Source organism: Hyla sarda, chromosome 4 (genome assembly GCF_029499605.1).
Source record: "Hyla sarda isolate aHylSar1 chromosome 4, aHylSar1.hap1, whole genome shotgun sequence".
Classification (NCBI taxonomy): domain Eukaryota; kingdom Metazoa; phylum Chordata; class Amphibia; order Anura; family Hylidae; genus Hyla; species Hyla sarda.
Window position 1 is genome coordinate 174,828,860 of NC_079192.1, and position 26,808 is coordinate 174,855,667.

The following is a 26,808-nucleotide window of genomic DNA, read 5'->3' on the forward strand; positions in this document are numbered from 1 at the left end:
ATGATTACAACAAAGAATGTACCCAACTTCCTCAGCCTGCCACTCTTCAAGTAGGAAGTTAGCGGATGACACAATACTAAGACTGAAGTGAGACACTTGGAGCAAGAATGATCTTTTTTTGCTTCTTAGATAATCCATTTATGTCCACTTTCACAGAGTAGTATTTTAATCATTACTTTGCATTAGTATTTGTAAGGCTAAGTAGGAATGGAACTTACACAGTGGAAAAACTATAATGGAAAGATTTGCACCTCTTCTTTGTGTTGAACCCACTGAATACTGATGCAAAATACTGACCCAAATAGTGGACTAAAGGACATAAGTGTCTTATTAACAGACCCTGTTGTTATTTTTATTTTTTATATAAAGCATTGGTTGCTATGGGACAATTTTTATGGCGATATCTTTTGTTGTATTACCGATCTTGCTTCACCACTTTCCATTCAATACAAACATTTGATGTGCTTATTTTCCTCTATATAGTACCATACCTCATGGAGAAGGTCTGTGATGAAGTCAGTTTCTGACTTGAAATTACATGGTTACCTTTGGGAGAGTTATACTGATAAATGCTATCTGAATTTTGCACTCTGTGACATTAAGCATTCATATTTTGTATAGGTTTACACATGATAACCACTGATTCTCTTTTTTTGTTCTACTGTCCGATTGCATTACGTTTCTTTGTGATTTCTCTCTTTTGCAGATATTGACAATGTAAATCTGGATGATTATAATATCCATGTGATTGCCAGTGTATTCAAGCAGTGGCTGAGGGAACTTCCCAATCCTCTGATGACATTTGAGCTCTATGAAGAGTTCCTTAGATCTATGGGTAAATAATGGTAGACATTATGGGAGGGTATGCGAAATGTCATTCCCTTTCAGGCCACAAATTTTGCAATGTGCCTCTGTTCTTCATTCCTAAAACTTTATTTACATTTTCCATCTTCATTTTTGTTCTTTGGTAATGTTGTTAATCCAAATCTATAGGTTGCCATTTTTGATTACCAAAAAGTTCCACTGGTTGGCCAATAATGCATTGTTGCCAAATGTATTTGATTCTTTATTTTATCTTACAGGTCTTGGTGAGAGAAAGGAAACTGTGCGGGGAGTATATTCCATAATAGACCAACTCTCGCGGACACATCTCAGTACTTTGGAGAGACTCATTTTTCACCTTGTCAGGTAGCCATCATGTTCATTTTCTAACTAACATAAATATATAGGTATACAAATGTATATAATTTTATATATATATATATATTCACACACACATAACATTATAAGTCCAAATGGAGTCTCGACCTCCTGCCCATGCAGGTGACCTGCCAGCATGCCAAGGCTGGAATAATTATTCAGCAAAGTGGGTATGGTCACAGCAAAAACGCCAGAGGTCTGAATTTTCAAAAGAAGGCTTCAACTTTTATTGGCACCACTAGTTAAACAAGTGCAATGTTCCAGAAGAGTGCCTTTCTCAAGCTTTGTTTACCTTGTGGTGCGAATAAGAGTTGAAACCTGCTTTTGGAAATCCAGACCTCAAATAAAAAATATATGTATAATATATGTATATATGACAAAAGCGCAGCACACTTCCAACACATTCTTTTCCAATTTTTGTTTGAAGCTGGGAGCCCCTAACCAAGGCCCCTATGACTGCGGGCACTTATATACACACACACACCTTTAAAATGCAATGTTACTTTTTCCACCTTTTAATTGTGACATATATAGAAACAGTTTATTTGCAAAACAAAAGGAGATCTTTGAGGGGGAAAGGAAAAAAAATAACTGGGATGTGGCTGTGTTCGGAATTAAATTACTGTCAAGACCGAGCAGCTGGCAATACTTGAGTTACGTCCTTAGAGAGCAGTGGAGTCTTGAAAACATAGTTAGTTCTTATGGACAGATGGTGCTTGAAACTAGAGCCCTGCACGGGACTGTTTTTTTCAATCCTGCTCCCGATTATTTTTTGACCAATACCGCCCGCTCCCACAGGGTGTTTGCTCCACTCCCACCCGCTCCTGCAACCTTTGTGTCCAATCCTGCCTGCTCCCGCTAAAATGTTTGTCCAATCCCGCCCGCTCCCGCTAACAAAGGAATGTACAGACACTAAGGTGCAATGCTCTGCACATACTCCCCATGTATAGTTGTGTGTGTAGTACACACACTGCTATACATGGGTTGTATGTGCAGTGCATTACACTCTAGTGTATGTACAGATGTGAATAGCAGTGACTGTGCAGACTCGGAGGCCCTGGGTCACTGACCGATGCAATGCTCTGCACATACCTGTCCAGAGCACCATGCACAGTGTGAACTTGTAACATTGGTGGCAGTGGAACTTGGGCACACTCCAGATTTATCAAACTGTGTGATTGAAAAATATTTTTTTTTTATCTCTTCATTCTGCCCGGCTGTAAAAAATAAAAATAGCAAACTTTAACTCACCTTCTGCCACTCCCTGATGCACAGATATCTCTCTCCAGTCTTCGGGGCTTTGGCCTTCTGCTGCATTCCAAGACCGTGCTGAGCTTATTGCCGGCTGCAAAGATGTCCCGCCTTGGCCGGTCATAAGCTGAGTGGCAGTAGTGTCATGTAACAGGTCCAGGCACCAGGAAGAAGGCTGGGCCCGAACCCATTACATGACACTACTGGAGGAGGGATATCTTGGCATCTGGCAATAAGCTAAGCGCAGTCTGATTTGGGCCCCAGAATGCGGAAGAAGGCCAGGGCCCAGAAGACTGGAGAGAGATATGTGCGCAGGAGTAGCGGAAAGTGAGTTAACCCCTAAAGGACTCATTAAGGCCCATTTTCACCTGAAAGACTCAGACAATTTTCGTATTTGCACTTTCATTTCTTCGTCAAAACAAAAAAAAAATATTATTTGTCGGGTGAAATTGAAATAAAAAAAATGCCATTTGTAACATTTGGGAGCTTCTGTTTCCATGCAGGGCACTTTTCAGTAAAAATGACACCTTATCTTTATTCTGTAGGTTTATGCCGTTCACCATACGGGATCATTAACATTATATTTTTATAGTTCGGACATTTATACATTCGGCGATACCAAATACGTATTTTTATGCTTTTTTGATTAAAATGGGGAAAATGGGTGATTTAAATCTTTATTGTGGGAGGGGCATTTTTCAATTTTTTTTTCACTTTTTGTAAAACTTTTTTTTACATTTATTTTACACTTTTTTTTTGTCCCCATAGGGGACTATTTATAGCAATCATCAGATTGCTAATACTGTGCAGTGCTATGCATAGGCATAGCATTGATCAGTATTATCGGCGATCTTGTGCTCTGATCTGCTGGAAGGCAGATCAGAGCAGAAGACCTCGGAAGAGCGACGGTGGCAGGTGAGGGGACTGATCTGATCTCCGTGGCAGTTTCACGGGTGATCAGATCAGCCATTTAAAGTGCTGCACTGCAGCAGATGCCGTGATCTGTATTGATCATGGCATCTGAGGGGTTAATTGTGAACATCAGCGCAATCGCCGATGTCCGCTATCACCAGCGGGTCCCTGGCTGCTGATAGCCGCCAGTGCACCACCTCCTGCGCCCACGTCACAGCCGCGCCGTAAATGTAGAGCGCTGTGCGCAAAGTTACTCCTTGCAGTGCCGTACATTTATGACACATGTCCTTAAGGGGTTAAAAGTTAAGAAAATGTGGGGTATTTAGACTTTATATCCACTGTATGGATATATACACTGCTCAACACTAAGATAACACATCCTAGAGCTGAATGAATTAACTAATCATATGAAATACTTTAGTCTTTACATAGTTGAATGTGCTGACAACAAAATCACACACAAATTATCAATGGAAATCAAACTTTGATGTAATGTCCTTAAAGGAAAACTGTCATATGTTTTCTCCCGCACTATCCACAGGTACCGATGAATATTGCGGGAGACGCTGAACATTTTGAGTCCTACCTTGCCCGGATTTGCTCCGCCGTTCGCCCGTTATAGCAGTTTTTCTGTATGTTTAAATTAGCTGCTATCTGGCACTGTGATGTAACCGTCGCCCGGCCCGCAGCACCGCCCGGCTAATGAATATTCATATAATGTCTTACAATCTCCTTCTCATCCCGGCCGATGCTTCACATGTGCGGGATTTCCTACTATACCCGGAAGCGGTCTTCAGCGCTGCTTCATTATATTGCTAATAGATGGTAGGCATGAACAATGCCTAGAACCTTACTCCAGCGCTGCTCCAGACTAAGCAGCACTGAAGACCACGGTGCTGTGGCCCGGGCGGCGGTTACGTCACAGTGCCAGATGAAAGCAGTAACCCCGCCCGTGTCAGTTAGCAGCTAATTTAAATATACAGAAAAACTGCTATAACGGGCGAACGGCGCAGCGCATCCGGGCAAGGTAGGACTCAAAATGTTCAGCGTCTCCCGCACTATCCATCGGTAGTGGATAGTGCGGGAGAAAACATATGACCGTTTTCCTTTAAAACAAGTCAAAATGAGGCTCAGTAGTGTGTGGCCTCCACATGCCCGTATGACCTCTTTACAACGCCTGGGCATGCTCCTGATGAGGTGGCCTGGGCTAAAGCATCGGCCAACTCCTGGACAGTCTGTGGATGTTAGCACTTCCATGCTCTGGACACTATGCTGACAGACACAGCAAACCTTCTTGCCACAGCTCGCATTGATGTGCCCTCCTGGATGAGCTGCACTACCTGAGCCTCTTGTGTGGGTTGTAGACTCCGACTCATGCTACCACTGCCAGCATTCAAAAGTGACCAAAACTTCAGCCAGGAAGCATAGGAACTGAGAAGTGGTCGGTTGTCACCACCTGCAGAACCACTCCTTTATTGGGGGTGCTAATTGCCTATCATTTCCACCTGTTGTCTGTTCCATTTGCACACCAGCATGTGAAATTGATTGTCAGTCAGTGTTGCTTCCTGAGTGGACAGTGTGATTTCACAGAAGTGTGATTGACTTGGAGTTACATTGTGTTGTTTACATGTTCCCTTTATTTTTTTTGAGCAGTGTAGATATATATAATTTCCAAAGCATCATATATATTATGGAACACAGTGAATACAGTCTTCATAAAGTGGAGAAATATGGCACATCAGAGACATTAGCAAGAACTGGACATTCCTCAATAACTTGAAGAAAACAGGTCAAGGAGGCTTTTAAGAGGCCTGCAGCACCATTAAAGGAACTACAGGACATTGGCATGTTCTGTCTATGTGCTACATGTGACAGTCTCCTGTATTCTTCATATGAATGTGCTATGGGGTAGGGTGGCAAGATGGAAGCCTTTTCTTACAAAGAAAAACATCCAAGCCTGGCTGAAGTTTGCAATAACAAACATTAAGCCCCCCAAAAGCATGTGACAAAATGTGTTATGATCTCATGAAACCAAGACCATAAAGTGCTTTTGGTCTGTTTTTCTTCAGCTGGTGACATGGTAATCTTTTCATGATTTTTTTAGACAGGATCATTCCGTTATTTGTCTGTGAGCTGACATTCATTCTCCTTATGTGGAAGGAATCTCTACACAGACCCTGCTCATTCTAGGTTAACAAAATACATCCTTTAACCTTATGGCACAATGACGTGGTGTCTTTAAGCAGCTTTACACAAGGTGGACAACACCATTTTTGGAGAGACAATCTATGAGCCCACTTTCTCTCTCTCTCTCTCTTGCTGGGGCAGGGCGAGAGACATACAGAGACCATGGTCTATAGATAGTAAAATTATACTTTAACCATGCAGTTACCATTGCCATATCACTGGAGTCGGGGCCTTAGTCAGGTTTGAGGGAATTATGAACAGTTCCAAATACAAGGCAATTTTGACACAAAACCTTTAGGTGTCCAATAGAAAGATGAAGAGGAAGCTCACCTTTCAACATAACAAAGCACACAACACAAAAACATGGCTTCACCAGAAGAAGATTAGCCTATTGGAATGGCCCAGACTGTAATCCAATTGAACAGTTGTGGGGTGATGTGCAGAGAGTTGTGACAGGTTTAGAGCACATTTGCAAGGAACAGTGGGAAATGTTGCCACATGAAGATGTGAGTAGACCTCTATCCAAAAAGGCTGATTGCTGTAAAAACATTTAAAGATGTTTCAATAAAGTATTAGTTTAGGGGTGTGCACATTTATGCAGCCAGGTTATTGTGTGATTTTTTTTTTTTTTCCACCTCAAAGATTTCAGTTTAATTTGCAACTGAATTGTTCCCCTAATAGGTCACAATAAAAGGTTGAAAAAGTTCTGACTTGATTTATCTTTGTCTCATTCTTTAACATTACAAGAACCTGGCAGTTTAACAGGGGTGTGTAGACTTTTTATATTCACTTTACATATATACATACACACATGTACAGTATATTAATGTTTCTAGCTCATTGAATATTGCATTATAGCAGATAGTTACAATGTTGTATTAACCTATAGATTCCCCTAGGGGAATCCAAAAAAGACCCTATTTTCCCATATACGTATTTACTTTATGGTGATCCCACAAGCTTTATTAAATAATAATTATTGTGCACTAAATGAAACAGAACTACACTCGGTTAAAAAAATTAGCAAGAGCAGCCGCTCGGTATATATTTTATGTATGAGTGTTCACTATATAGAGGCTGACAACTCGTCCTCTGCTACTACCAATCGTCCCTATTTAGTATGCTGAGCGTGACTGCAGGCACGCTCAGCATACTAAATAGAGACGATTGGTAGTAGCAGAGGACGAGTTTTCCGCCTCTATATATTGAACACTCATACATAAAATATATACCGAGCGGCTGCTCTTACTAATTTTTTTTTAACCGAGTGTAGTTCTGTTTCATTTAGTGCACAATAAGGATTATTTAATAAAGCTTGTGGGATCACCATAAAGTAAATACGTATATGGGAAAATAGGGTCTTTTTTTGGATTCCCCTAGGGGAATCTCTAGGTTAATATATTGAAGTTAACCCTCCATATATTGGTCTAAATTGATGTAGTTACAATGTTGGCTGTATATCCTATCATTTCAATTCCATAATGTTATATTTTTATTTCTAACAGCATATAAGTGTGTGTTTACCACTGACTTGTGATATTTTAGGATCGCCCAGCAGGAGGAAACTAATCGCATGTCTGCCAATGCACTGGCAATCGTGTTTGCTCCATGTATTCTCCGTTGTCCAGACACTACAGATCCACTGCAGAGTGTACAGGACATTGGCAAGACCACAGCGTAAGAATCATCAGATTGTTGTCTTTAAGCCTTGCAGCACCCTTATAATCAGTAATATTGGTACTCCTTAACCAAAGTAACTCATGCTGTTTGTATATGATCCATATATATATATATATGCAAATAAGTATAAGAAATAACGTCACGATTCACCATCCAGTGCACTTGTCTTTATTTCAGAATCATCCTCACAATTTGAACAGTAGTGGGACAAACACTGACAGGCAACGGGACAAGACGCTGGGAGAGAGGGTGCTGGCGGGGGGATCACGAACGACAGGCTCTGCATCCGGATGAAGCGTCAGTAGACATGAAACAGAGCCTGTCGTTTGTGATTTAAACCCCCCCCCCCCCCCGCCAGCACCCTCTCTCCCAGCTTCTTGTCCCGTTGCCTGTCAGCATTTGTCCCACTACTGTTTGAATTGTGAGGATGATTCTGAAATAAAGACAAGTGCACTGGATGGTGAGTCACAACGTTATTTCTTATACTTATTTGCATACTAGCTGAGTACCCCGCGTTGCCCGGTTTTTTCTTCCTAATCCTTGTTGGGGAGGAAAATAAACAAAGGAGGAAGCTTTTGACTTCATATCCCATCCTCATATATTGTTGTCATATCCCGTCATCATATCCCGTCCTCCTATCCCGTCCTCCTATCCCGTCCTCATATCTCGACCTCCTTTCCCGTCCTCCTTTCCTGTCCTCCTTTCCCGTCCTCCTTTCCCGTCCTCCTATCCCGTCCTCCTATCCCGTCCTACTTTCCCGTCCTACTTTCCCGTCCTCCTTTCCCGTCCTCCTATCTCGACCTCCTATCCCGTCCTCCTATCCCGTCCTCCTTTCCCGTCCTCCTTTCCCGTCCTCATATCTCGTCCTCCTATCTCGGCCTCCTTTCCCGTCCTCCTATCTCGACCTCCTTTCCCGTCCTCCTATCCCGTCCTCCTATCCCGTCCTCCTATCCCGTCCTCCTATCCCCGTCCTCCTATCCCGTCCTCCTATCCCCGTCCTCCTTTCCCGTCCTCCTTTCCCGTCCTCCTTTCCCGACCTCCTATCCCGACCTCCTATTCCGTCCTCCTATCCCGACCTGTAATATGTGTACCAGGTATTGAAATATCTCCAGCCGTACGGAAGTTATGTAGGAACATACATTTCCCATTGATTTGCATGGGACTTTAAACAAAAACCCCGACCCTCACAAATGGGGGTAGTTAAGGTTTAAATTAACTATCCTATATTTTAAGTGGATATATAAGTAACATGTGACCAAGTATTATGGAAATATCTCCAGCCGTTTGGAAGTTATTCAGTAACATATATTTCCCATTGACTTGTATGGGACTTTAAACATAAACCCCGCCCCTGGCAAATGGGGGTGAGTAAGGGTTAAATCACCTATCCTATGTTTGTTGTTGACATATAAGCAACATGTGCGCCAAGTTTCATGTTAATATCTTTAGCCGTTTGGACGTGATGCTGGAACATACACACATATATATATATATATATATAATCCCAAAATAAAGCAGCACTACTTATCCAGTCCAACCAAAAAATTGGTGCCAGCGTCCCAAAGGACTTGATCAGAGTCCATCCAAGAGAAAAACCAGATACAGGCGCAGCACTCCAACAAAATAAGTGATTTAATGTCTCATGTCAGCATTATTTTATATATATATAGATTGGATTACCTGTTTTCCACGTCTGCACCACATCCGAGTACGGGACTGTATTGTATGCCTACCTCAGCCTTCGGCGCATAAGTGCGCAGTGCCTAGCTTCCTTTTATTCTGGACTAATTTTTATTATATATATATATTATATAACATATTATAGAAGTAACTAAGGCTACATTCACATCACCCCTGACTCTGTCTCATTCAGGCTCTTTTGGTGCCAAATAACAGGATATCTAGTTGTCCTGAGATATATACATATACACATATATATATCTCCACTTGTATCACCATCCTTTAATAGCACGATGACATATATTTTCCTATGTAAAGTAAATGTCCATGTACCACTATTATTGGTCTTTTATCTGTCCCATTGTTCTTTCTGCTTGTCTTGGTTTAGCTGTGTGGAGCTCATTGTTGTGGAACAAATGAATAAATATAAAGCACGTCTGAAGGATATCAATAGTCTAGAGTTTGCCGAGAACAAAGCCAAGAGTCGTCTGTCCCTAATCCGCAGGTCTATGGTAAGAAAATGTGGGCTGTAGTGGGACAAGTGGGGACAGCACCATCACAACTAACACACTCAGACTTGCCCTTTCTGCTCATCATCTTCTCAGCTACTCTTTTGCTTCTAACCTTTTGCTTTCCTTTAATCTCCTTTTTCAATCCAGAAACCTGTACTAATTGCAGTTAGATTTATGAGCATAAATCGCAGCACCCTGCCGGTATGTATACTAAGATCAGGCTGTCTGTGACGCTCATCCATTGTGTCCCCATTAATACAAACACACTCACGCCCTGTCCTGTGTTCACTTGCACGGCGTAAATTTCAGTATGCATGTTATGTCCTCATTGTGACATTCACCTCATTAGAAATTGTCACTTATTTACCCACGTTATGGTACATTCACATGTGGTACGCTTGTTTCAGAAATATTTGCGACTGAGAATCAGATCTGTCCTCCTGAATGGGGTTGTTCTAGCAAGCAAACACATTGACTTCTGCAAGTTACATTTTGATGAATTTGACAGAATTTTCTGTAGTAAATCTGCCGCCTGTGACATAAATGTATTTTCCACGGGTCACACAACCCTAGTCTGTTTGATTTCCTTGTGCATGAGTCTTCATTAATAAATCACATTAAAGGGGTACTCTGGTGGAAAACATTTTTTTTTTTTAATCAATGGGTGCCAGAAAGTTAAACAGATTAGTAAATTACATTTATTTAAAAAAATCTTAATCCTTCCGGTACTTATCACCTGCTGTATATTACAGAAAAAGTTGAGTTGTTCTTTTCTGTCTGACCACAGTCCTCTATGCTGACACCTCTGTCCATGTCAGGAACTGTCCAGAGCAGGAGAGGTTTGCTATGGGCATTTGCTCCTACTCTGGACAGTTCCTGACATGGACAGAGGTGTCAGTAGAGAGCACTGTAGTCAGACTAAAAAGAAAAACTCAACATCCTCTGTAGTACACAGCAGCTGATAAGTACTGGAAGGATTACAATTTTTTAATATAAGTAATTTACAAATCTGTTTAACTTTCTGGCACCAGGTGATATGAAAAAAAAATATTCCACCGGAGTACCCCTTAAATTCTGAAACAAGCATTACCGGAGTTGGATTTCATGTGTCCTCTAAGGTTTACCTCTGTTCTGTCTGATCAGTTTATGTACAGACAGTACTGTACATTTTCTGTAAAACAAATCAATGTAATGTAGTCCTAGCATTAAAGTAAAATAAAAAAGGGAGCACCGAGGAACCGAGCGCAGAGACCTCTTGTATATAGGGATCATTGGGAAGCTCACAGCTCTGTCTACATTTATGCTGTGAATGGTGAGGAAGTCCATGCTGCTTTGGGAAATAAGGAGGACAAGTTTTCAATTACTATATTGAGAAAAGTAGGATCTTAGTTTGGCCCCCATTTAAAAAAAAGTTGTTATATCCTTTTGAAAGATACTATTATTCAAGAAAAGAAAAAAAGGAAGGCTTCCTCTTAATCCTTGCAAATTACATCCTTAGGGTAGGGTCACATGCTGTGATTTGCTGCTGCATAGGTTTTTTGCCCATTGAAGTCAATGGGTACCAAGATACAAAGCTGATTTTGCTACCCATTGACATCAATAGGTAGGAAAATATGCAGCAAAATACGGCACGTGTGAACCTACCCTTATAGTTGATTCCTATAGAATGAGTTGATGTTTTCATTGATACAACTTTCTGAGGTACATGCAACTACAACTTATTGATCACTTTTACACCATTCACTGCGCTGGTTGTATAACTTGATAATTTTGTAGTTGGGTCATTACAGATGCGGTGATACCAGATATGTGTATCTTTTGTGTTTTAAAACATTTTGTAAGATTTAGAGTAATTCATAAAGAAAAAGGCGTCAAACAGGACATAATTAACACAAAGTATACTTTATTAACATGAAAAATGACAAGACATTTAAAATAATTTAAAAGAATACATATATAGTAGTAAACATGAATCCAAGAGATGCTGAGAGAGAAGAACGGGGGCTATGCTTGTCTGCCAGGGAAAGAGTTAAATAAATAGTGCACAATAAGTATTGTTTCCCATGAATTAATGAGGGAGGCTACGGCTCAAGGGTTGTGGAATAGATATTAGAAACTGATCCGGCAATATGCTCGGATCGCAAATAAGTACAGAAAATCAGAGAGCAAATGAGGGAGCCTCAGGGGATCAATAGCGCATTATAGGTAGAACAAACCCTAAGCTAGACAAAATAAGGAAATACTTTACCAAGTGGAGCAGGGAGTACAATGCTACAGCCACCCGCCACCCACTGCGGATTTTAATATGTAAACTTGACCTAAATACTGCAGTATATTTTTTTTACTAAAAGGCAAGGTATAGTTTAATGTTGTGGCTGGATTTATGTGTTAATGTACAAAACCCTTGAATCCCCATCTGCAGTAGCCGCTGACAATTTCTTATAAATTCAGCTATATATGGTCCAGACTTCACATGCTTTCAGTTTCTTAGGCTTTCTTCAAACACAAATTTAGTTTGGTGTTACTTTTAGAAAGAAAAAAAAGACACAAAAAACTTCCCTCCACCATGAACCTATTTTTGTATTTTTTCCCCTTAAAAAAGTGTATTATTATAGGTATTATTTTATGTGGTGTTTTTCCTCTGTGGTTTTTTCCTCATTACAACTCTGATGTGATTCCTTAATCATATATGTGGATTGTTTTCAATTTAATTTTATTGAAAATAATGCTTGGAAAAAAACTCATATATATGTACACATACATTGGTTCTGGCAGGTTTTTTTGGTTTCAATCTATAGGATAAAAAGTGTCACAAAATCAAAAATAAATCACCAAAGCCAGAACATGTCCTAATTTTGAAAAACTGCCACTGAGCCAAAAAACACTTCAATTTTTTTTTTTTTTTTTTTTTGTGCTTAATAAATGTTCTTGTGAATGTGAAGGGAGACAGAAAGAAATAAAGTGGGTGGGGCACAGGAGTATTTTGCTACTGTTACAAACTGGAATTCAAATAGACTTAAAGGGGGTTTTCTCATCTCACCTTATTAGCTCTCTCTCTGCTTCTGCCATCCAGCTTACACTTCTAGGATAGCTGGTGAAAGGCTCGGGTCACTTGCTAATGGCTTGAGCTAATGGACGGTGCTTGGAGCTGTCAGAAATTATGAATCAGCTGAGATAACCTCATGCATGGAGCCTGATAAGCTCTCAGAAGATCCAGCTACTGTGCAACAGGTAGTGCTGTCACCACTGCTTCTAAAGCAGAGAGTTGGTTAGGATCCTAGGCAACCAGCCAACAACAAGGTGGAGAAATATGGAGATACTCAACCAAACAAGTAGGCTAAATGAAGCCAATTGCAAACATGTTTATGCTGCCATGTTCTACACATGGTTAAGGAGATAGTTATACCCCTTTTAACATACTTTGACTATTTGATCAACACTACAAAGTACTTTGAAAGTTTTATTGTTATACAAACAATATTGAAAACAAGAAAATTAACAACACTGGATAGAACCACCTTTAAGTGCAATTTCAACTACAAGGCTTTTGGGGTCTCTACTAGCTTTTCACATCTAGAGATGAAAATGTTTGTTAATTCTTCTTGGCAAAAAAGCTGAAGCCAAGTCAGATTGGATGGAGACGGTCTTTGAAAAGTAATTTTCAATTGGATTCAGATCTTGGCTTTGACTGGGCCATTTAGGACATTAAAAGTGTTATCCACTGTAATGTAACTTTAGTACTTACCTGCCAATAAAATCAAAAAGTCTGATCAATGTCAAGATTGTACTACAGATTATGGTGCAAAAAATGAGCCCCCCATACACTTTCATAGACAGGAAAAAAAAAAAAGTTATAGGGTTAAGAAAATGGCAATTACATTTTTCTTTCTTTTTTTTTTTTTATTTTTTTTTTTTTTTTTAAAGAGATCAGACATGATGGAAACTGTATCAATTGGGTATCACTGTAAACATACTAATCTGAGGGATACAGATAGTGTGTCAATTTTACTGCACAGTGAATGGTGTAAGAACAAATCTTACCCCCAAAATTTTATCTCAAAAATATTTTTTCCCTTAGTTTTCAAGTACATTTTATGGTTAAGTAAAAGTTGTCATTAGATAGTACAAGCATTCCTCCAAAAAAAAGCCCTCATATGGCTCTGTAGACAAAAAATTAAGAGTAATGGCCTTTAGAGGACAAGGGAGAAAAAAAATTATATGCAAAAACTAAAACTGTCCCGGTTAATCGGAAAGGCATTCATCACTGTGTTCTGTTTAGATGAAGTAATTGTAACATAAACTCTTCAATGTCTATTGTTTTTGTTTAAAAAAAAGAATTTCAAATATAGATTTTCCTAAAGTGACAAATACATTAGCAGAAGAGCATGTGCAGCACCTAACGCAAAATGTAAACATGGCCAATGTATGCCACCAAGAAACACCCTTACACATGGCTTTACTTGATACTTTAATTCATGCTTTGCTCTATATTCAGGGGAAAGGACGGCTTCGCTCGAATCTGAGCCCTGTGATATCAGGGCGGCCCCCTGTTCTAGATGCAACTGGCGACCTCGGGTTATCCACTATTCCTTCTGAAGATGAATCTTCGGAGCAGAAGGAAGCAGCCATGCAGCAAGAAGAACGAGTACTGGCGCAGCAGATAGAGACTCTACAGAAGGAGAAGTGAGTGGTGAATCCCAATATGAAGTTTCTAGCATAATGCAAGACATTTGATCAATACTATTCAGACATGGTGTGGGATTTTACTGTTGCATTATAGTGTCCTGACAATGCTAGATATCATTGGCCGGTTGTCCATTTATTTCTTAATTGCGTTCACAGTTGTCTTCTAAGGGAGATGTATTGCACTATTGAGAATAAAGAACAGAATTCGGTCACTTACCAAGAAGTTAATATTGAGCAGCATATACGATCATTTAGCCATAGTAAAATATTATTCACTCCATATAGAGAAAAAGCCTTGGTAAGACCTTTATAAGACTAACTATACAGGGTGGGCCATTTATATGGATACACCTTAATAAAATGGGAATGGTTGGTGATATTAACTTCCTGTTTGTGGCACATTAGTATATGTGAGGAGGGAAACTTTTCAAGATGGGTGGTGACCATGGCGGCAATTTTGAATCCAACTTTTGTTTTTTCAATAAAAAGAGGGTCATGTGACACATCAAACTTATTGGGAATTTCACAAGGAAAACAATGATGCGCTTCGTTTTAATGTAACTTTATTCTTTCATGAGTTGTTTACAAGTTTCTGACCACTTATAAAATGTGTTCAATTTGCTGCCCATTGTGTTGGATTGTCAATGCAACCCTCTTCTCCCACTCTTCACACACTGATACCAACACCATAGGAGAAATGCTAGCACAGGCTTCCAGTATCCGTAGTTTCAGGTGCTGCACATCTTGTATCTTCACAGCATAGACAATTGCCTTCAGATGACCCCAAAGATAAAAGTCTAAGGGGGGCAGATCGGGAGACCTTGGGGGCCATTCAACTGGTCCACGACGACCAATCCACTTTCCAGGAAACTGTTCATCTAGGAATGCTCGGACCTGACACCCATAATGTGGTGGTGCATCATCTTGCTGGAAAAACTCAGGGAACGTGCCAGCTTCAGTGCATAAAGAGGGAAACACATCATCATGTAGCAATTTTGCATATCCAGTGGCCTTGAGGTTTCCATTGATGAAGAATGGCGCCACTATTTTTGTACCCCATATACCACACCATACCATCAGTTTTTGTGTTCCAACAGTCTTGGAGGGATCTATCCAATGTGGGTTAGTGTCAGACCAATAGCGGTGGTTTTGTTTGTTACCTTGACCATTCACATAAAAGTTTGCCTCATCACTGAACAAAATCTTCTGCGTAAACTGAGGGTCCTGTTCCAATTTTTGTATTGCCCATTCTGCAAATTCAGTGCGCCAATCTGGGTCATCCTCGTTGAGATGCTGCAGTAGCTGGAGTTTGTAAGGGTGCCATTTGTGAGTAGCTAATATCCACCGAAGGGATGTTCAACTAATGCCACTCTCCAGTGACATGCGGCGAGTGCTACGCTGTGGGCTCTTGCTGAATGAAGCTAGGACAGTCACTGATGTTTCTTCATTAGTGACAGATTTCATGAGTCCACATTTTGGCAAATCCAACACTGAACCAGTTTCACGAAACTTAGCAAGCAGTTTGCTAACTGTAGCATGGGAGATGGGTGGTCTCGTAGGGTGTCTTGCATTGAAATCTGCTGCAGTGATCCGGTTACTGCGTTCACCAACTTGTAAATAACTCATGAAAGAATACAGTTACATTAAAACCAAGCACACCAGTGTTTGTCTTGTGAAATTCCCAATAAGTTTGATGTGTCACATGACCCTCTTCCTTTTGAAAAAAACAAAAGTTGGATTCAAAATGGCCACCATGGTCACCACCCATCTTGAAACTTTCCTCCCTCACATATACTAATGTGCCACAAACAGGAAGTTAATATCACCAGCCAGTTCAACAAATAAATGGATTAACACCCGGAATATAGCACAAGGGTATAAGTGTGACTAACGGTAAGTGGATGCTCAGTCCATTCAGAACATACTTCAATAGAAAAGACGCACACTTCTAATCTTTAGAATTTCAAAAGCTTTAGTAACATTTACCGTATTTATCGGGGTATACCACGCACCGGCCTATAACACGCACCCTCATTTTACCAAGGATATTTGTGTAAAAAAAGTTTTTTACCCAAATATCCTTGGTAAAATGAGGGTGCCTGTGTGTGCATGCGTATACCCCGATACACCCCCAGGAAAGGCAGGGGGAGAGGGGCCGTCGCTGCCTGCTTCTCTCCCCCTGCCTTTCCTGGGGTCCAGAGCCCTGCTGCCGCCGCTTCTCTACCGCTGGCTATCTGCGCCGCTGCCCATTCTCTCCCCCTGACTATCGGTGCCGACGTCCCATTGCCGGCGCCGATAGCCAGGGGGAGAGAAGCGGCGCCGATAGCCAGGGGGAGAGAAGGGGCAGCGGCGCTGGTGTGCGTCCCCTGCGTCGTTGCTATGCACTGCATGGCGCGGCGCAATGACGAGTGACGTCATTGCGTCTCGCAGCGCATAGCAACGACGCAGGGGACGCACACCGGAGGCCTGAAGCAGCGCGGGCCCGACCCAGGCAACGGGTAGTTATACAACCAGGGATGGGGGAGGCAACGGGGCAGCGGCACCGGCAATGGGTGCCGCTGCCCCTTCTCTCCCCCTGGCTATCGGCGCCGCTGCCCCATTGCCGGCGCCGCTTCTCTCCCCCTGGCTATTGGCGCCGGCACCAATAGTCAGGGAGAGAGAATGGGCAGCGGCACCGATAGCCAGGGGGAGAGAAGGGCCGGCAGCAGGGCTCTAGACCCCCAGGACAGGCAGGGGCAGCGGTAGCGGTCTCTGCACCTGCAAAGCCGCTGCAGTTCATTGATTTAAAGCGCCCGCTTTAAATCATTGAACTGCAGCAGCTTATCGGCGTATAAGCCGATATTCCGGGTTGTTTTTTGGGTTCCGGGTTGTTTTTTGGGTTCCGGGTTGTTTTCACCCTTTCATGGGCTCCTGCTTAGTCTTTATCCAGGTAATTTTCACCCTGGCTTGGGCTCCCGATTCCAAGTGTTCCTTCCTCTCACGAAGGGATAAGGTAATACAGGCACCGGATATTTCCGACGTTTCGGAGGCCACGCCTCCTTTCTCTTCTTGAGACAAGTTTCCACTGCACATTTTGCCACATTTTGAAAAGAGAAAATGTGCTACAGTTCACAGTGTGAGCTACAAGACCTATTTTTTATTAAAGTGGATTTCAAATGCACCTAAATGGGGGACTATTTAGGACCCACATTAAAATGGAGCAATAAACTATAACAATTCAACATGACCTACCACAAAGATTATCTGCCATTAATGTCAGATAAGCATGAGTCTCAAGTGAGGCATCCACCACATGAACTAAAATAAGGTTGTATTGTCACAGTGTGAAGCCTAAAATGGGTTTTGGTTACATATGAGGTCATGACAATGTTCCCTTTCTCCTGTATATTTTTCATTGTGTTATTTCTTTAAAAATAGGGAGGAGCTTGCTTATGAAATGCTAGCTTTAGAGCCACGAGCTTCAGACGATGAGACCCTGGAGTCTGAAGCATCTCTTGGGACTGCAGACAGCTCTGAGAACCTGAACTGTGAGTCTGAAGGGGCAGCCTCAATCAGATCAGGTAGGTATCTCTTCATGGGTGAATCAGTTCACCATGATCAAAACCCATACTTGATAAATCAATTGCCCAATGGCTAGATAATGTCAGGTGGCTGGTGAATCTATATGATCTACACCTTCATTGCTGGGCATATTGTAGCCATATGCCATCATTGTGTATGGATGGAAAATTCCTTTATTTTATGGCTTTTATATCCCAGATTGTTTGCTTTGCTTGAAAGTGTAATTTTTTCTCACATTTTACAACCTGTAGAAAGAGTTCTGAGTTCCATGCGAGGCCCACGGACAGAGGCGACAAGAGTACGGAGACCGGTCAAGAGAGAAAATGACAGCACGGATAGTGGAGACCGCAACCTTTCTTCCCCTACTGCTTCATCTTGCTTACCCCACCTGGGAAGAAAGAGGTTCCACTTACATTCTAAATCCCCCTTTTACCGGGAACCCCCTTCAGCAGACTCTCAGGACTCTGGGGCCACTGTCCACTTCACAAGTCGTGGAACTTTTAATCCAGAGAAAGGACGCCAAAAATTAAAGAATGTCAAACAATCTCCTCAGAAACCAAGGGATCCTGCAGAGAGTGGGGAGCAAAGGATGCTGGGATCAGATGGCAGCTCACAATCTGTTGTCTTGTTTGGGAGCAATGAATTTATGGTTTAAAAAAGGTATATTGTTTCCTTTGTTTTGCCAAGAGCTGTGCCCTCCCACATAGCTTTATCCTGGTGCCACATTGTGTAACCAGGAGCCAAAACTTGGCATGCGCTGCCAACGCATACCAGGGACCAGCCAGGCCATGTTTAACAAACGCCTTACCCAGCTAGCCCATACAGAACTGTTTAACACTCCTTTTATCAACATAAACTGATCTCAACAGAAAGAGGCTTTTATTATAAATATTATTATATTAATATTATTAATTTTATTTGTGGTTTCTAAGCCCATTATAAATAAACCATTCCCTTTAATTTAAAAGCAGCATCTGCACTGTGGTTACACAAAGCTTTGTAAGGTTGAAGCCTCCTGATCTGCATGGCTCAACTTGTCTGTGGGTACATCACCCCTTATTTTGTTTGTCCTTTTCATCTGCACTCCAGAAATATTGGTCAGAACTCAAACTGACAGAAAAAAATTGCATCTTTCTCGAGTGAGTACATTCCATTGGTTTTGTGGGATCCACAGCGTATGGACTCGAGAGAAGATAGTGTCAAGTGAATGCTATGCTTGGAATCCTGATTCATTCCAAGTGAAACCTTTTATGCAGAAGAAGATTTATGTGGAACAGAGACGGAGCAACTTCCACTTCATGCATAACTTTTCTGGCTGTAAATGTTACCACAACATAAACCTGCTGAGCCTTATAAAGGGCAGACACTTCCATACTGAATGTAAATGCCCTGCATCTGGGAGATGCCACTGGGTGCAAGGTGCAATGGGAGACTGTGCTACCATATGTATTTAGAACAATCTGTGTACATTTCCGGCTGTAAAATCCATTACATTGCAAACAAACCCAGAGCTTATTAAAAGAACAAAAGCTGCAGAACATTAAGTCTTGAATTAGTATTGTTGCTTTTTATTGTTCACAAGTCTGAAGAAGGGTTATACAAAACTGGTACAGGGTTTGATAAATCTCCCCAAACAAAGGAAAAGTTGCCCATAGCAACCAATCAGACTGCTTCCTTCATTTTGCAGAGTCCTTGTTAAAAATGAAAGAAACAATCTGGTTGGTTGCTATGGGCAACTTTTCCTCTGGACAGGTTTTAATAAATCTCCCCCCTGTTGAGCTTATATTTCATCATATCCAAAATAGAATTGGTAAGTGTATCTTTTTTTTATAGGAAACTTGGGTGTTAAGACAAATTTGGTATCTTTAAAGCATACCCGTCATATTTAAAAAAAAATGTGTTGGATCTATCACTCAATACCTAATCCTGACCATGTACGTCAAATTTTTGTGTCTAGCACCTTTATTTAAATTTTTTTTAATACACTTTTAATTTAGCTCACTAGTCTGAATTCCTCTCAAAGGGAGGGGGTGTGGCCTCACTGTGCATGTCTCCGCCCCCTCCCTCAGTATGCTGTCTGCTCACATCTCCCCTAGCATTAGCAAAACTACAACTCCCAGCTTGTCCTCACTGATCGTAGCGGGACACAAGCTGACAGTGGGAGGATTTTTCCTGCACTCACAGCTGTCAATCAAGGAAGTGTGTCCATGATATAGGTGATGACGCATGGACACAGCAGGACTAGTATGTGTCCAAGTAGGCAGGGGGGGGGGGGAGTTGCTTGGCTTTTTCAGTATGAAATACTGAAAATTTTCTAATGGAAGCAATTGCAAAACCTATTGGTTATATACATGCATATCATATATATATATATATATATATATATATACAATATATCAAAAGATTTTGTATCTGACAGTGCCCATTTAATGAGTTACACATTAAACTATTTTTTTCAAGCAAGAAAAGAAGTCCAGTGCTTATCAAATGTAAATGAAACGTAATTCTTTATTCCAGTTCCATTAATAAAAATACACATACCATTTACGTTTAGGTGTATTTTTTATTGCTTTTCTACTTTTAGGGTACGTTCACACTTACAGGATCTGCTGCATATTTTGACTGCATATTTTTCGCAACGGATTTTGCTACCCAATTACTTCAATGGGTTGCAAAATCAGTTGCACAAAATATGCAGCAGATCCTGTACGTGTGAACGTACCCTTAATGGAACTATTTTTTCTTGGAATTTTTACCACTCGCACTGTGGATCCCTGTGCACTTGGACTTCTTTCTGGTCTCAGGGTATTACCTTCTTCTGTGTATGGGTTATCCAGGAATAGAAAAACAGAGCTAATATTTTTACAAAAACAACACCACATATGTCCTCAGGTTGTGTGTGGTATTACAGCTTGACTCTATTGTCTTTAATAAAACAGACCTGCAAAAAGTTCTCCCAAAAGTGGCCCAATAATGTTTAGGTTAGGAGACTGTAATTGCCAATTCACCTTTTTTCTGCTGTAGCCAATAAGGGATCAAATTAGCCTTATGTTTTTGATCATTGTAATGTTGGAAAGGCCAAGTGAATCCCTTGTGCTTCTGTCCCTGACTGGAAGATGAATGCACATTCTCCCCCAATAATGTCTGCTACATTCATCTTGCCATAATTTTTTATTATATTTTACTGTTCCGCTGTAACTTGCACACCCTAAAACAGCAGCGATCCTCCTCCATGCTGGAGCGTCGGTCTCTTCAAAGGACGTATGTAACATTTGGATGTAACATTTATGTTTGTGACCATAAGGTTTGATTTTTCACTCCAAATCATTTTGTTTCCATTTTTGTGTCTTTTCTATGTGCTGTTAAGATATAATCGGCTGTTTTGTTGATTTTTCTGACTGCTCTTCCATGCAATCTCTTTCCTCTGGTATTTCCTTGTTTCAAAAAAGGCTTATGGGTTTTTCTATACCTTCTGATAAATCTTTGTCTGCCTGGCTTGGTGTTGAAGGGGCTTTCCAGTGAATTTTAAAATGACACTGTAAAAATACTAAAATTGTGTGGGGGGGGGAGGAATACTAACCTATATCCATTCCCCACAGCTTCTATTAGCCTTTGTGTGGTCCCCTCATCTTGTCTCTTCTTACTGCAGCGGTGTCCTGTCTCAGCCAGTTATTGTCTGAGTGGGGAGGTCCAGCACCGTGCGCTCATCATAGAAGCAGGAAGAAGAGAGAAGATCGCAGGATCAGATGAAGGTGAATAAGAGCTGTGGGGGACCAGGGCTAGGTAAGTATATATATTTTTTCTATTTTCCCCCTGCCCCAGAACCATGATTATATATGATAACTGACTGAGGCAAGACATTTCTGCGGCCAGTAATGGGCAGAGTGGTACTGTGAGTTATGTCAGCTGCAGACGCTATGATCTGCAGCTTTGAGAAGCGGACGGGACGCCCTGATACCAGAGCCTTGCGGGGAGCAAGAAAGATAAGTATAAGCTTTATTTTATTACCAAGCCTGGGCACAGAAGGTAACATTCCAATAAACCTGCATTTTTACAGTGACTTACAAGCAACCTTATACCACAGTGGAGCCCTTGGCCAACTGGTACGTTTCTTCAGAGAACATGGCTTAATATGTCCCTCCACATATAAAAAAATAGCCCACAATGGTGTAGTATAAAGGTTTTTTTCAGTACTTAAACACATATCCCCTTATCTTGTGGAAAGGGGATATGTGTTTAAGATCTGACTGCAGGGCCCCACTACCTGCACACACTCCATTTATTGTTTAGTTCTAGAGATACCCGGGTATCTCTGGTTCTCCCATACACAATGCATGAATAGGGGTTGTTTTTAAAGGGGGTACGTAAGTACATCCACAGGATAGGGGATAAGTGTCTGAACGTGGGAGGTGGAGAACCACAAGGTCCTACTCTTTAGGTCAATTAATAGTCTAAACTGAGACTAGACAGTTTAAAATGTTATGATCAATTTATCGAGCAGCCTAAACCACTGTGATAAATGTAATGCATTCTTGAATCTAGGTTTACGCTGTCAAAGAATTCATTTTTAGTAAATCGGGGCCTCTGTGCATGCAGACTTCCTAATATTTTGCTATATAATTTAGAGTTACTTCTGAATGTTTTTTTTTGAGTGACTCAAGCCTTAGGTTTCATTTTACCCAGCTTTATGTGCTGTAGCATATTTTTGGGGAGTAGCCTTTTTTACGCTTTACTACTGAAAATGACTGATACCTTGTTGATTTTACATTCCTGTTTGGCACATAGTAATGTTTAACATTTTAAATGCATTTATAATAGAAGCTGTAAAACAAATACACATGTTTAAGCTTAACATCATCAATATTTCCCAAATTGTAAGATAAGACACATATGGATGTTTGGACAGTGAAGCACATATATCATCATCTCAGTCCTATGTCTTAATAACAGTTACTCTACCTAGAGTCAAAGCAATTACACATCTGGGACTGTCACTTTAGAATATACATTAAGAAATCTGAGTTACAATAGTATCACTAATATTTCATGTAGTGACCAGGTTACATTTTTCTTCCTCAGTCTGGCACAGGGAATATAGCCCATATGTCATCTGATATTGATGGTGCCTACTAGAGATGAGCGAAGTTACAGTGATTCGATTTGTCACAAACTTCTCGCCTCGGCAGTTGCTGACTTTAGCCTGCATAAATTAGTTCAGCTTTCAGGTGCTCCGGTGGGCTGGAGAAGGTGGATACAGTCCTAGGAGAGAGTCTCCAGCCCCCCGGAGCACCTGAAAGCTGAACTCATTCATGCAGGCTAAAGTCAGCAACTGCCGAGCCGAGAAGTTCCTGACTAATCAAATTACTGAAAGTTCACTCATCTCTAGTGCCTACTCTGAGCTTCTCTCCTACATGACCTCTGTCTGGATGCAGAAAGTATTGTAATATGGCGGGGTCACAGCCTGTGCCTGGGGGGGGATTGCATTGCTCTGCTCAAGTACCATTAACACTCAGAGGTCATTTTTCTTGCATCTTTCTCATCCAGCACTGTGCAGTGCCCTTGTAGCTTACTACTACATTAGTAGCCTTTTATTCTCCAACAAATGTGTCATCACATATTTAATTTTTAAACATGTCACAGAGCAGTTTTTCCATAGGAGTGTTCCCAATAGTACGGTGGAAAAACAGCAGCTCAATGCGTTCAGAGGAGATAAATCTGAGCGATGGAGAAAGGAGAAGTAGTTTTCCAAACCTGCTGGAGAAGAAAACAGAAGTTATATGTCATAAGTGAAAATAGAGAGAGGTAATGTTTTATTAAGGACAGCTAGGAAGTTGTTAGAGTAGACTATCCAGGCCACAAGACTACTTTATATACTATATTATGGATATTAAAAGGGTACACCGAAGAACAGGACTTATCAGACACTTATCCCCTACCTACATTCCTGAACGACGGCAAGTGACAGCCAATTACTGACTGAGGTGGGACATCGCTGCGGCCAGTTATTGGCTGAGCAGACCGTCCCTTGTACACATCATGGGGTAGGTGTGCCGAGGATAGGTATGTAGTTGGGGTCCATACAGGAGATCATGAGGGTTCCCACGGTCGGACCTCTCGTGATCAGGCACCTAAGTGTCTGATAAGTTCAGTTCCCTGGAGTACCCCTTTAAATATTTTTTATAGTTTAAGAAAATGATTTTACAATGTTTTATTTGAAATAACTATGAGGGGGAACAAACATTTCTAGTTGATATTACCTCACAGGCTGGGTCGGATAATGACTTCTTGTATGTTGAGCCAACATCATTTGAGATTGGTCTTGCAGGTTTTCTACTTGTTCAGGGTCTTTTAAGCCTCTTGTCTCTAAAATGCAGAAATATTGTTAGGTGCTATATTAGATTGTGACACTGTGTGTGGACAGCTCTCTCCCTTGTGATTCCAGCACCAGCACACGGGCTAGCCGGCAGCATCCCCGGACCGGATTAACAATATAACAAAGGAATGTCCAGCGCCAGGTGCGGTAAAACCACAGGTATTTTATTGTAGGGTCAGCGGAAACAAACTTGCATCAGGCAGGAGCCGACGTGTTTCGGACTGTTACAGGTCCTTAGTCATGTAATGTGACTGATTAAGGACTGTAACGGTCTGAAACACGTCGGCTCCTGCCTGATGCAAGTTTGTTTCTGCTGACCCTACAATAAAATACCTGTCGTTTTACCACACTTGGCGCTGGACATTCCTTTATTATATTAGATTGTGATATGTATCAAAAGAAATTTTCTGTGTTTGCATAACAAAACATATAAAACCCCGGATATATCTGCCCCTGCTGCAGAGGCAACAAAATATAAAAAATATTTGACTATAAAGTAAGAATACTACATGTGATTTAGTAAAATTAGCTAATGTTACGAAAAATAAAGAGCCCTCTTGACAGCATTTTAGGTTATTTCTATAATGGTCTCATGTCTGCATGGTGCTTATAGAAACAGCTCTCATGAACTGACTTTCAGTTGTAGAAATGTCTGCAACAAATCTTCCACATACACATATACCCATAGGCTGGATCCACGTTTTTGCCACAAGTCTACATTAAATTCTGTATGTAACACATTTGATGTGGATTCAGTAGGGATTTCACCCCTGCTACATTGAAAATGGACAATTTCCCTGTGTAATCTGTAACATAATAAACATGTTAGAAGGAATAAAACAGTAAATACGAGCGCTGTAATAATAGTATAAATGTATAATAATAAATATATAAAGAGTGAAAAAAATGAAATATCTCTCAGTAGCTGATGGTGTCCCTGGAACTCAGTGGTATTTCATAAAGTAAAGGACGAGGCAGCTATAATACAAACAATGTAGAAAATGTATTAAGATGAAGTAGGTCTTTGGGACCCAAGGAGGCTGTTTATGTTTACCTGGTTGGTAATGTCTGTAAATTGATATGCAAAACTAAATACTTAAAAAAAATTAAAATATTGGGTAAAAATTACAAGTGTATATAGGTAAAGTATGCTTATGAACAATTAGCTGTGATATTTCAAGACTGTCCCTAGTGGAAAGGCTACATGCAGAAAAGGTGCAATAGTGCAAGCCTGTATGGGTAAATAATCACAATATGTAGGATTAAATGTATGTACAGTGCTATATTTTTGTACATAAAAAAAAAATATAGAAACTTTTTCACTTGCTCCATACCTATTTGTTGTCTGAGGAAAATGGGAGAACAAAGAGATACGGGTTCATCCGATTAATGACACTAATATAGATGTTTCCAGTGATGCTGGTCTATAAATGATGCAAAACATTAATATTTATTAGTAGTTTTTATATAATGGAGAGTCAATGTAAGTTCTGCAAAAAAAAAAAAAGAGAGAAGAAAAACATGTACTGAATATGTCTTAAATATCCAGTTTGTCTGGTATTAGCGGCTGATGGGAAGTTTCCTTTATATTTATATACTCCCAGACGAAGGAAATGTTTTTGAAACGCGTCAGAGCTTGGGTACCCACATGTAAAAGAACAGTGAGGCGTGAAGAATCCCTTGCAACATACGGAGCGGGGACCCTTCTTTTCTGGCAACACGAGTGCAGCTGCAGTATTGCACCTGCACTTTGTTCCCCTTTTTAAGTAGCTAATTTGTATCTCTGATAAAATAGTGACCCAGAATTATAGTAAAAGGTACCTGTTATCTACAGGAAAAAGGACAGTGAACCGCAAGCGCTCCTGGTAACACGCTGAGCAGAGTCACTGCACGGGAATTCAAACACAGCGGCAGATCATCGCACCCACTGTCATATCGTCGTTCCCATAACGTTAACTCTATGATTTTCAGCCAGCTGCATGTTTCTTCAGTGACAATCAGCTGAACGGCGAGCCTAATATACTGAGCCTCCAGCAGCTATAGTAATCTAATGCCTGCTCACTATAATACTGCAGAAGACCTCTGTTTTCAACAAGAACATGAACCTCTTCATTTATATATTTTTTTTTCTCTGTGTAATTTTCAAAAGATATTAATTAAAAACGAGACACCAACTGCATATTGCATGCCACCAAAGTAATAACGGGAGATATATATATATATATATATATATATATATATATATATATATATATATATATATATATAAATGAAACTTCCCATCAGCTGCTAACTAATACCGGACAAACAGGATATCTAAGACACATTAAGTACGTGTTTTTCTTCTCTTTTTTTGCAGAACTTACATTGACTCTCCATTATATAAAAACTACTAATAAATATTATTTTTTTGCATTTATAGACCAGCATCACTGGAAACATCTATATTAGTGTCAGTAATCGAATGAACCCGTATCTCTAAAGTTTCTATTTTTTTAATTTTTATGTACAAAAATATAGCACTGTACATACATTTAATCCTACATATTGTGATTATTTACCCATACAGGCTTGCACTATTGCACCTTTTCTGCATTAAGCCTTTCCACTAGGGACAGCCTTGAAATATCACAGCGAATCGTTCATATAGATATGTAAAGCATACTTTACCAATATAAACTTGTAATTTTTACCCAATATTCTTACACAAATTTTTTACATCGTTTGTATTATAGCTGCCTCGTCCTTTACTTTTTGGAATACCAA

At 40.6% G+C, this 26,808-nt stretch overlaps 2 protein-coding genes across 7 annotated transcripts in view; one reads left to right on the forward strand and one right to left on the reverse strand.

Annotated features, from left to right (window-relative positions):
• The window catches only part of MYO9A (myosin IXA), a 182,646-nt gene extending 163,433 nt beyond the window's left edge, over positions 1 to 19,213 (forward strand). For 3 of the 4 annotated variants that reach the window (XM_056572794.1, XM_056572797.1, XM_056572796.1), the window contains 8 exons: positions 707 to 835; positions 1,083 to 1,188; positions 7,096 to 7,227; positions 9,299 to 9,422; positions 9,570 to 9,623; positions 13,918 to 14,105; positions 17,526 to 17,668; positions 17,921 to 19,213. In XM_056572794.1, the coding sequence (XP_056428769.1) occupies positions 707 to 835; positions 1,083 to 1,188; positions 7,096 to 7,227; positions 9,299 to 9,422; positions 9,570 to 9,623; positions 13,918 to 14,105; positions 17,526 to 17,668; positions 17,921 to 18,324 (1,280 nt within the window). In that variant the 3' untranslated portion in view covers positions 18,325 to 19,213. The remainder of the gene's footprint in view (positions 1 to 706; positions 836 to 1,082; positions 1,189 to 7,095; positions 7,228 to 9,298; positions 9,423 to 9,569; positions 9,624 to 13,917; positions 14,106 to 17,525; positions 17,669 to 17,920) is intronic. The other variant, XM_056572795.1, reaches the window with a different exon arrangement.
• Positions 19,214 to 20,109: 896 nt separating this feature from the next.
• The window catches only part of NR2E3 (nuclear receptor subfamily 2 group E member 3), a 96,414-nt gene continuing 89,715 nt past the window's right edge, over positions 20,110 to 26,808 (reverse strand). For 2 of the 3 annotated variants that reach the window (XM_056572799.1, XM_056572800.1), the window contains exons 9-10: positions 23,927 to 24,032; positions 22,901 to 23,420 (exon numbers count right to left, since the gene is read on the reverse strand). In XM_056572799.1, the coding sequence (XP_056428774.1) occupies positions 23,288 to 23,420; positions 23,927 to 24,032 (239 nt within the window). In that variant the 3' untranslated portion in view covers positions 22,901 to 23,287. Of the gene's footprint in view, positions 23,421 to 23,926; positions 24,033 to 26,808 lie in introns of all 3 variants that reach the window. The other variant, XM_056572801.1, reaches the window with a different exon arrangement.